Below are 11,951 nucleotides of genomic sequence, written 5' to 3' on the forward strand. Positions count from 1 at the left end.
CATTTCATAAAGTCTTATTATTAAATATTTATGGGTAAAGTATACTTTTTGTTTTTAAAATTTGGCAAAAGTTTTAAAAATATCCCTAAATTTTATTTTGTTTCAATTTTGTCCCAAAAATTTTCGATTTGTATCAAATATATTCTTGACGGCTAAATTTTTAAAAAATTTAAGATCAATCTAACAATAATGCATGAAAATTATGCTTGATTTTCTTGTGTTTAAGGTTGTTCTTATGATATTGTTATTGAATTGGTCTTAAATTTTTTGAAAAATTAGCTGTTATGAGTATATTTAATATAAATCGAAAACTTTTAAGACAAAATTAAAACAAAATAAAACTTAAAGATATTACCTTTTAGAGACAAAAAATATACTTTAGCATAAATTTTATTATAGGATCTATAACTTGTGTTAACCAATAACATTAAGCTTCCATCAACTTTGATATCTGTGCATGAACAGTTCCCACATAACTGTTGTCCCTGCACCTACCTTTTTACATCTCAGTCTTTTGGCACTCTATGCTGTGGCCACCATCACACTACATGTGTAGAAATCATAAATGCTTTTACACGAGAATTCACCATAATATATTTGTGATGAGTATATGAGTACAATTAGGTTTGGCCTAATTAATAGAAATAGAATATAATAAATATAGATAGAAAAAGAATACCCAAAAAAAAAAATATAAATAAAAAATGTATTTGCAATACCTCGCCAAAACCGTTCTAAGCCAGGCATTCATGCTTTCACATCAAATTTACTATAAGTATGTGCCCCTAAATTTTCGGAAGCCATATCTTAAGTTTTACAGAAACACAAAGTCATATCAAATTTAGTAATCAAATCATGGTTAAAATTTTAAAAGGATGTACTTGAATATAAGTGGTATCTCTTACTTAAAATGTAATTTAAGAGATGAGAATATGTCGTTTTTAATTTTAATAAGCTCTTTATGATAACGTTCATTCTCTTCTGCGGGACAGAAAATAAACATTTTAACTTTGTTGAATTTGTGATCTCGATAAAACCCCTACTCAGTTTTAATTATAATTTAAAATTTTAGAATAAAAAGTAACTAATAATTCTTAAATTGCCTCGTTACTCCCAATCAATTCTACAATCAATTACCTTGTTGTACTGCCACGCTTAGATCCACTTTAGTTGAGTGTTTGGGCTCAGTTTGGGTGAATCCGTGTCCTTGTGCTCCTCTTGTGGCGTTGAACGCTAGTTTTGGTTTGCCAAATTTGGTGAATTTATACAGTGTAAATTTTTTTTTGTCGATTTTTTTCACCCGAAAAAGCCAAAAATTAAAAAAAAAAAAAAAACGGAACAAAAGTGCGATATCTCACTGTAGAAATGTTAGCTTTTGTGATAATAACTACATTGTGATCTCTTCACCATTATTTTCAAAGCCACGAAATCATAGTCCGAACACAAGCCTTAGCACGGAAGCAATGAAAAGAGAAAGTCTATGGACCAGCATTTTTATTAAGGATTTGAATTCTCTAAAGTTTGAATTTCACTCTAGAGAGTAAAGTGTGATCTTTCTACCCTTGAATGATTTTTCTTTCATATTTATTCTTGATCCCACATATGAAATAAATAGTGAGAGATCAAATCTTACTCTCAAAAGTGAAATTCAAACTTTAGAGGATCCAAATCCTTTTATTAAAATCTGGCCACTATTTAGCCAGCAAAAGAAAAATGAATAATTTTTTAACATTAAATATAATTTCACACCACTAAAAATATTATTAATAGCTAATTGATGGCTACAAATTACAAAATCCAATGGCCCCTAACACTCGTCTAATGAAAAAATGCTACCTAAAATATATGTTCATTTTTTATTTTTTTTATTTCATCCCCTTTAATTTTTATTTTACTTCAATAATTAAATACGCTTAACATCATTCATGTACAATTTTAATTATTCTATTTTATCTATATTAGATTTTATTTTATTGTATTTTATTTTTTTTTGTGGTAAATTTTTTTTATTTACATTGCGTATATTTTTTATGATTAAAAAACAAAAATGACCTCAATATTCTAATTAAAAAAAAAGCACCTCAATATAGTAACAGTAAAATAACCACAACGGTGTATTTCGAGAAAATACTCAATTTGTTTCTTAAAGTTACACTCGAGCCTTAATTTAGTCTTTAAAGTTTCAATTACCTCAATTTAATTTTTAAACTTTTCAATTGACTCTATAATAAAAACTACTGTAAGAACTAATATAATTAAAAAAGTTTAAAAACTAAATTAAGACAATTGAAATTTTAAGGACTAAATTAAATCTCGAACGTAATTTTAAGGACTATACCGAATATTTTCTCTTCGATATAGGCAGTTTCCGTTTTCGACGGTAACCCTTTTGCATTTTGATAATTCCTTACAAGAAGAAAAGAATAACAACGTTTACCAAAAAAAAAACAATAAAGAGAAAGATGAAGCCCATATTTTAGGAAGAGGAAGTCCAGCCCAGGAAATTGTTGCATATGCCCAGGAAGAGGAAGTCCATATTTCAGGTCCAAAAAAAAAACCGTGCTCAGTTTTTCTTTTCTCTTTACTTTTCTTTGTTGTTTTCCCTGTTTTGTGAAATGTGATCCCCAATTTCTGATTTTCGAATGGAGTTCTCTTCGGTTCAGAATTTAAGCTTACACGTGAGCTTCGCTTTCTTCTCTTATCTGCGAATTGTTGATTTTTTTTTTTTGTGTTCTCTGATTTTTCTCTTGGCTGCACAATTTGACTGAGTTTCGTTTTCTTCTCAGATTATGCCAATAGTTTTGTTAATTATAACTTGTGAGTATGCGATTTCAGTTAATATCTTCAGCGTTTCAGAGATGCCGATTGTCTGAGCAGATTTGCAGACTCTCGGTGATTCTCTCTCGATCTTCGTCTTCCTCTCTTCGAGTCTCAAGTAACGAGCACAAACCTTTACTATTAACGTGATTTTTAATTTCTAATTTTGTTCCTCTCTTTATTATTTTATAATATTAGAATTTTTGTGAGTAGTCTCTGATACTGGAAATGGAAGCTGCTTAGAGGAATTTCAAGGTTTGAGGTTTTCTTCCAACGATGATGCTGACAACTGGGGTAACTTAATAATTGGACTATTCATTTTAGAGAGGAAAAAACATCTACATAATTTTCATATTTTATTGATGAGATGTTTATATTTGATGCTGGTAAAACAGATGGAATGCTTTCTATAAAAACCACGAGTAAGTTTAATGTTCTTCTCATGATTAGTTTTGCTTCGATTTCACTGAATATATGCATACACGTCAAGCGAAAATTGGGAACGATAGCTATTTTCTTATCTGCGTCATTATTCAAGTGCTCGTAATGTCAGAGGTAATATGTAAGCCTTTTGTATAAGCCTCTAAGAAAAATTGTTTTACTCTTAGGTATCTGTCGTATGAACTCCTCAATTTTCATCAACCATGTGGATAGGGTGCTATTCTGTATAATTGTTCTACATCGTGGCATAACATTGAAATAGATTTCAATTATTTAATAGCGTTACCATGTTTAATATATTTGTCATCAGAATCTAAATGTAGTTTATGGAAATTGTAGGTATTAGTGATACTGAGATACATAACTACACGATAAACTTGAAAGCAAGTGATTCTTCCAAAATAACTAGGCTAACTTCAAACACAAAAAATGGTGCAAGATTCAGGTACGAAAGTCATTTGAATACATTAATTTAATACTAATTCATTAGTTGCTTATTAAGTTTCTTTTTCAATAACTGTGTTTGGCCTTTTTGCAGTGGCAGTGAAGTATGTCTTTCATCTTTTGTTAGCATTGATCTCTTAGTGGCTGAGATTCATCAGTTTTTAGAGAAGGTAATGTTTTGCACCATTTCATCTAATCAATTTATGCACTATGTTAATAAAAAACTTGGGATGAATGCAAATTCTGGTGAGATAACGTTTTCAATCTGAACATGTTTGATCAACTTTTTATGTTTTGCTACACATATGTAGATAGTCCTAGCACAATAACAATTGATACACTTTTCTTTATGCTAAATTTGAAGCGTGAACCAAGAACAAGACTCTTTTGGGACAAATTTTTTATGGAATTGGGAGTATATTGGTAGAAGTTAACTAAACTCCAATGGTTAAAGTTAGTTACATTCATTGATTTAAACTAATATTGGTCTGTGGTATAACAAATCTTTTAAGTATTACTGTATTCGAGGGCAACTGACCACTTAAGTAGTTAAGCCAATGAGGCTTTATTGGGTATATTTTGCCATTCTCCACTGGGTATTATCTAAAGCAATTTGGTATCAAATATTGCTAGTTAAGAAATCCAAGAATATGAATTTGCTAAATATAGTTACGAAGAGGTTTTAAGATAGCTTCACTAAATATGAGTTTGCTACCCCTATTTTTCTCTTCACTGCATACAAAAATTGAAGTAAATTTGCACGGAGGATTTTATTGTTGTTTTGATAATGTTTTGTCCCTGCTTCGCGTGCTGCTGTATTTTGGAATTCCTCATATTTTTGCTAATTATTTATTTACTTGTTGATTTTTTGCAGATGATGATTTTAAGTATTCCTGTAAGTTAAACTGCCATATTTATGGTATTCTACTATTCTCAAATGTTCCAATATTCTTTCAAATAACTAGAACTTCCCGTGAGTGGGTGCTGCTATCGGACATCATTTTTCCTCTACCTCATTTGTGATCAGCAGCAAAGAAAACAAATCCACCAAATTAAATTTCCAAACTACACTTCAAGCAGTTATGGAAATTTAATGCAGAATCTTTATCAAGCTTTTGGTGGCAATGTTTTTGTTATTCACTTTGATTTCTCGTCCAGAACGTTGCAACTCATTTGGTGGCAGAAGATTGTGATGTACCTGGATCAAGATATGAAAAGGTGTTTCTTGCAAATGAGGACAAGGAATTACCAATCTCAGCTTCAAATCTTGATCTTCTTAAGTCAGGCCTTGAACATTATGTACTAAGGCATGGAAATACCTTAAGTAACAAGTGCCACTATTGCTTTCCAAATTGGTAAATTCATAATACCAATTCAGATTCCTGTTTTTCATTTAGAATTATATAATTTCATTTTCTTATATAGATTGAGTAAATATTAGACTTTCACTTTCCTCTCTTAGTCACTTAACAAAGATACTTCTGCTCTGCTTGCGATACTTCGAATTTGAAAATTTGTTGATGGGATATGTATGTACATCTGCGTACTTGTCAATTCTTTATACGGTGTCATAATCTGTTACCTAATGAATCCAAAATGTTCTCTATTACATGTGATCCATAAGACATTGATGTGTACATTAAATATAACATGTTGCTGTTTTATTGGACTGGATCCGTCAAATTTTGTAGGAAAGTTGTTTTGCATATAGAAGTGAGAGCAAGAAATTGTTTATCGTGTTTTGTTTACTTTCTTTAAGCATACTCTATGCTTATATAATAAAGAGCCTCTAGAGTCTTGAGCCATAGTATTAATATGTTTTGAATTATCTACTCGAAACTTTATTAGGGAGCAGCTCAAAGTTGGGAGTGGAGTAGCTTGCAGCATTGAAAACCATCAGCATAATGAACTGGTGATGGAGGCAGTCATAATAATAAGTAACATGCCAGTAGACAACACTGAGTGCTTCAGGAAGTATGGTGATAAAACAGAGGTTTCTCAACAAGTCTCTTGGATTTTATGTTTTAGTTCATTTATATCTTAGATTTTCTTTATCTAGTAACTAGTTTGCACGATAACACGCTTCTTTTCTGTTTAAAATGGATGATAAGTTGATAACAATGTTTAATATCAGGTTTTCTATTTCAAGGACTTTTCCCCTGGTACAGTCTCTAAGTCACTTATGAAGACATTGAAAGGCATTGACTGGAAAAGCTATGGTTTGAAACTAGGGGGGATAGTGCAGCAAGATCGTCTTGCTTTACTAGAATGGGAAAACTTGACTAGAGATACTCACGTTGATATTGTGCTTCACTCGTACAATAAACAATATCCATCATTAAAATGATAATTTTTTTTGGCTTTATCTGATACAGTTTAGATACAGAAAAATTTCTTATCTTGGAAAATATTTGATTCTTTTATGTTAGCCAAATTTAGTTCATAGAAACAGGCAATTCTATGCCTCTGTTAAAATTGCACTTTTTCTTCCCTGGTAAGAAAATATGCTAGCCCTACGTATTTCCCAATATGAACACAATTCTAAAGATTTTCATGTGATGTGTTAAAATGCTTATCTGTTCCATTTCTGGTGATATGCTTCCTTGACGTATTGTTAAGACTGTGATACCGGGCCCAAGAAAGATTACTCATACTGAGAGAAATCTTGTTAAAAGAGCTGTTAAACTTTCCCTCGATGACTTGAAGGAGAAGCATGCAGGAGTTCTTTTAAGTTCACATGCAGTTCAGGTGAGTTCTTTTATGACCTTGTGTTGACTTGCTTTCTCTCTGTTGTACAATGAGTTATGTAACTATAAGAGGTGGTTGTGATAACTTTTTAATTGGTCAATCACTCATCCACTCTATAAAAGAAAATTAAAATAGAGAAAACAATCCCTCTCTCTTGCTTGGCATTTCTCTCTGGGATCAATCTAAGGTTTTTCATAACATATGCCAATTGGAGATATTCTGCTCTGCTAATTTTCGATCTTACATTATGCCATTGTTAATATGAAATTTTTCACCATCTCAGTCGTAATCTGAACTATCTTTGAGTATTGGCGACTAGTTTCCAAGATGTGGCCTTACATTACATTTGGTCAGCTTTATGACCTTAATAAGAAGTTGCTTCTTTCACTTTCAGGTTCGAAGTTATGCCCCGGATCTTGCAAAAACAATTGCTGGGCTGATCTTGTCTTCCAGTGACTTAAATTTCCAGGAAGAATGCTTTTCTCTGCTTGGATTACAGTCACAAGTAGTTGGAACTGAAAATATGGAGAATTGTATTAGAGAGAGGATAGTTTCAGTTATAGAGATGAACGACAAGAAGCCCCACAAAAACAAAGTTGCACCCTCCCTTTTTGTGGATGATCGTGCCCAGGAATTGGAGTTTGAAGAAAACGACATGGAAGAAGGTGAAGATGATTTGGACTTGCAATTGTTCTGAGGTTGTAAAATAGAACTGTGTACCAGAAGTTTCATCAACGGGACAATTAGAGTACGGTTTTTCTATTTTTCGATTGAATAGAAGATAAAACAGAAGGTACTGCTGAACACAAATTCATAACAGATTTAATATACATGTTGAAAAGCTTAAAACGAAGATAGAATCTTCGAATAAATTGATTCACTCCTTTAATGGTTGTGGCCTTCTAGGCCGATTTGAGATTTTCAAATAACTTTGTTACCTGCTCACCAAAATTAACTACTAGTATAAAATATATTAAACAAAACATATATTTATGAGTATTTATCCATTTCGGTCCTCAGAATTTTGGACCAAACACTTTAGTTCTCAACTAAAATTAATTATTCGATTGATCTCTAACAATTAACTCCGTCAGTCATTTGGGTCATTTGTTCTGCCAGTTCTAACGGAGGACAAAATGGTTCTTGACAACTCTAACGGGAGACAATGGTTCCTGCCCACTTTGTTCAGAAATGTCGTTCTCTCCCAATTTCCATTATCTTGCATAATTTTAATATTCATACTCTCCTCGTTCAGACTTCTTCTCCATCTTCTCCTTCCTCTTCTTCAACTCCAAGATCATGGTGTAACTGTCACGCATATCGCACCTACCTCAACATGTCATGAACCACACACTTTTTAAATCTCTGTGACTGGTACACCCACCTCCTTCACACTTCACCCACCAAAAGTATTCACCTCCATGTCTGATAACAGCATCACCTCCAACTCCGACAACGTCCACCATATCCTCAAGACCAAGTTCCACAACTACCCTAAGGGCACACCTTTTTCCATTTTCTAGAAAGCAATATAGATTATTGGACATTAGGACATCATGAGAAGATTCTTCTTCGACATCATATGCAAATTCTCATTTGGAATGGACTTCGAGTACTTCATTCCTTCTCTCCCGAAGTCCAAGCTGGCAGACAGCTTCGACCTCGTATTCAAGCTATCAGTACAGCGAGCAATGTCGTCGTCGCCGCTCATGAAAATTGAAGCGATTACTAAATATTGATTCGGAGAAGAAGCTGAAGGATGCAATCGGAGTAGTGAACAATGTGGCTATGGAGATGATCGGACAGAGGGGGAGGGAGATGGCAATAACGATGATGAGTCTTAATAGATCGGACTTGTTGTGTAGATTCATAGGATCTATCGAAGATAACAAGTAGTTGAGAGATATAGTCATTAGTTTCTTGAGTACGAATTAGTTGAGAACAAATTGAAGATTTTTCTTCTTGTGAACATTGAAGTTGCAGTGTTAGACTATTAGGATTATGCGAGATATGATGGAAATTGGGAGAGAACAATGTCGTTTCCGAATAAAGGGGTTAGGGACCATTTTATCCCGTTAGAATTGCTAGAAACCATTTTGTCCTCCGTTAGAATTGACAGTACAAAAAACCTAAGTGACTGACGGAATTAATTGTTAGAAACTAATCGAATAATTAATTTTAGTTGGAGACTAAAGTGTCTAGTCCAAAATTCTTTGGAAACCAAAATGAATAAATACTCTATATTTATATACAAAAACATAATAGCTAATTTTAGTGTATAAATAGTATTTTTTATTTTCAAATAATTAGGAAACACTTTATTCCTGAAGAAAATAATCAGAAATCAGGCATTTACTCTATATAATTTTCCCGAGAAAAGTCTTTACTTTCTCAAAATAATTTTCTGACAAATGAAAAAAGAAAAACTAAAATGTTCTAAAATAAGACGACAAATGCATCTTTGGACCAAATATAGCATTCCTAACTCCTAGGGATACGCATACTAGAATGCACGAACTGAAAGAAACTACATATACGAGCAAGATAAAGACTGAATAAATCAAAACGGGGTGGCACATTGAATTAGTGTCTCCATTACAGTTATGAACATTGCAACAATGCCCAACATTGCTCACAAGTATTACACATCCATGAAACAAATTCCTAACACAATTTTCGCCACCAAGTCCAAAAACACATTACATGAACACAAATCTAGGTGGTTTCCAACGAGGACCAAGAAATAAAAGCTAGATAATATTCACCCCTGCATCCAGAATCACCGATCCACAGGACTCCCCAAAAGCATTAAGCCTGTAACAATAATAGAAAATCAGGGGGGAAAAGTTATGTTAGTAATTCCAACTATATTTTTTTTAATTCCAACTCTGAATAGTGCTATGTTTTTTCCATTCCAAATAATAATAATAATAAAGGTTTAAACATCAATATGCATGAATGCACTTTTCCATAAACTAACAACTACCTTATTGGCAATGTTGTTCGAAAGCCAGTCCAAACCTTCATAAAGGCCTTCCCCAGATGTTGCACAAGTGCTCTGGATGTACCTGGAAGAACCCAAAGAGCATGTTGGATCAAAACTGGCATAGCTACCTAAAACTGGGAGGGAAAAACAAAGGCTAAACTTGTTGTGCGGGGGAGGAAACAAATGCTTCCTTGTCAAAATATATACCAGTGGCGTTGTCTGAGAGAGTGGAGTCCCAGCTTGTCAGTAATCTCAGCAGCATTCATTGCATTAGGAAGATCTTGTTTGTTGGCAAACACAAGCAATACAGCATCTCTCAGTTCATCCTGAAAACATGATTTAAAAAGAAAAATTGAATACCTAAACAGAAAAAGCAAAAAGAATGGGACTCAAGATCCTTGCCATGACACTAGTAGATATCAACATATATAGGGCAATCAATCAAAAGCAATTCACATGAAAGAACTAGCTATTCAACTTCCAAACTATATGCTATAGTGACATCACACAAGAATTATCACAAATCAATCATTTGTTCAATAAAGATTTCCTCTTCCCGAATAGATTATGCCTATCAAAAAGAATGAGTATCTAATCTACAAGATTAATGGTCACGAATTATTGACATGTTGACATCAAAGAATCTCTGAAAATTCTGGGACTTTCACTGAAGAATCTTCAATGGTCAACATTATATTGTTATTCTAAAACCTTTCTAACTTTACAAATTTACAGGTCCTTCCTTTTGGTCTCAACGTGTTCCCATACCCAATACTCAGTCAATCATAAATCAGAACAAATCAACTCTAAAAGTGGGATTAGTATAAACCATTAACAAATATGAATAAGGCAGCATGGCATAACAGGAAATAGCAAACTAGCTAAAGTACCTCATTCAACATCCGATGTAACTCATCTCTGGCCTCAACAACTCTGTCCCTGTCATTGCTGTCCACAACAAATATAAGACCTTGGGTGTTCTGGAAATAGTGCCTCCACAATGGACGGATCTGCAACAGAGAACATAAGTATTCAGCAACCAGGCACCAAGCAACTTTGCCAAGTTATGTTAATTTGCTATGCAATGCATTGAATATCTTGACTGTAATTTTTTCAAGAATGCATAAGAATCAATCGTCATGCCTTGTCCTGGCCACCAACATCCCAAACAGTGAAGCTAATGTTCTTGTATTCAACAGTCTCCACATTGAACCCTGAAAAAATTAATGAATAAGCGCATCAAACAAGAAACAAAAATATGCCACACAGGCACACAGTTATGCATTATTTATTTATTGTTTAAAAGTAATAACATAGTTTCTCAAGAATATATGGTGGTCATATCGCTTTAAATTCATGATCTCACAGCAAATCTAATGTACTATGTTGCAAGCAATTGATATATGCAACATGGTATTTTTGGATGCGATGTTTCCCTTTGAAATGTTTGTTTACAGATTTAGCAATACGTTTGTTTCAAATAATATATCACAACACAAACAAGTCTAATAAAGTTAGATCCTAAATTATCAAAGATACATTCTAACCATATAAGATGTTAAGTAACAAATATCAATGCCTTCACATTATTTCCAATGCTGAAAGGGAAACTATTGATATATGGCTATCTAGCAAGAATAAGCGTGAATCATAGCCTCAAAAACTTACCAATAGTGGGAATTGTAGTGACGATCTCTCCAAGCTTGAGCTTGTAGAGGATAGTGGTCTTACCAGCAGCATCAAGACCCACCATGAGAATCCTCATTTCCTTCTTGGCAAAGAGCCTACTGAAAAGCTTTGTGAATGTCAGCCCCATTTCTCCTTCAACCTGTGGATAGAACGAAACACACAAGAAAGAAACAAATCAAGACCCAAAATATGAAACTTTTTATTCGATTTTCAGAAACACAATTAAGGAAAAAAAGGTATTTTATCAGAGAGTTCAATCTTTTCCCCTAAATCGTATTCAAAGCCATTGGACTCAGTTAGATCTCAAACTCAACGTGGAAAAACTAAAATTAAAAAATCCACGAAACATGCAAATAAGTTGGCAACGAACAAAATTCAAGATTGTCACAACATTTCTTACACAATCAAATCGGATCTAAACACTGGTATTTGTGTGCGTGAGAGAGAGATAAAGAGAAGAGGACAAGAGGGTATACCGTTGGGAAATGAGAGCCTTGAGTGATCTGGAAACAGAACGTTCGGAGAGAGAGAGAGAAGAGGGAGAGAGAGAGAGAGAGAAAAGAATGCTTTGCAGCAACGCGATTATGTGGAGAAAGAGAGAGACCCGTCAACGAGTTAAAAATGGGGGATTTTATTTTGCAAGCATTGTTGTGTAATCTTTCATTCTTTTGTTTTTGCAACTTACCTCTACAGAAAAAGATTTTTGTATTTAACAGTATTTGATTCAAAATTTTATAGAAATATTTAAATAATTTTATAAAAAATACACATAAAAAACGAAATAAAAATTTGATCTCTATATTTTTTTATTTTTAAAAGCATTATA

The 11,951-nt window shown here is 33.2% G+C and overlaps 2 protein-coding genes across 4 annotated transcripts; one reads left to right on the forward strand and one right to left on the reverse strand.

The window, feature by feature from the left end:
* LOC107643364 (type 2 DNA topoisomerase 6 subunit B-like) lies at positions 2,635 to 7,339 on the forward strand. 3 transcript variants are annotated; one of them, XM_016346981.2, is made up of 12 exons: positions 2,635 to 2,678; positions 2,787 to 2,935; positions 3,016 to 3,111; positions 3,213 to 3,239; positions 3,598 to 3,703; positions 3,797 to 3,872; positions 4,577 to 4,597; positions 4,861 to 5,057; positions 5,551 to 5,695; positions 5,837 to 6,030; positions 6,321 to 6,450; positions 6,845 to 7,339. In XM_016346981.2, the coding sequence occupies exons 4-12, from the start codon at positions 3,218 to 3,220 to the stop codon at positions 7,145 to 7,147; spliced, it is 1,194 nt and encodes a 397-aa protein (XP_016202467.1). In that variant the 5' UTR covers positions 2,635 to 2,678; positions 2,787 to 2,935; positions 3,016 to 3,111; positions 3,213 to 3,217; the 3' UTR covers positions 7,148 to 7,339. The 3 variants fall into 3 exon arrangements, with proteins under 3 accessions (XP_016202467.1, XP_020979066.1, XP_016202466.1); XM_021123407.1 differs by having other exon boundaries at positions 3,031 to 3,111; XM_016346980.2 differs by having other exon boundaries at positions 2,636 to 2,678; positions 2,836 to 2,935; positions 3,031 to 3,111.
* Positions 8,985 to 11,769, reverse strand: LOC107643365 (ADP-ribosylation factor). Its single transcript, XM_016346982.2, is given in 8 exon segments — positions 8,985 to 9,264; positions 9,437 to 9,468; positions 9,470 to 9,518; positions 9,644 to 9,762; positions 10,327 to 10,446; positions 10,580 to 10,650; positions 11,105 to 11,264; positions 11,602 to 11,769. Coding segments are annotated over 7 exon segments (603 nt in total). The 5' UTR covers positions 11,253 to 11,264; positions 11,602 to 11,769; the 3' UTR covers positions 8,985 to 9,200.

Source organism: Arachis ipaensis, chromosome B05 (genome assembly GCF_000816755.2).
Source record: "Arachis ipaensis cultivar K30076 chromosome B05, Araip1.1, whole genome shotgun sequence".
Classification (NCBI taxonomy): domain Eukaryota; kingdom Viridiplantae; phylum Streptophyta; class Magnoliopsida; order Fabales; family Fabaceae; genus Arachis; species Arachis ipaensis.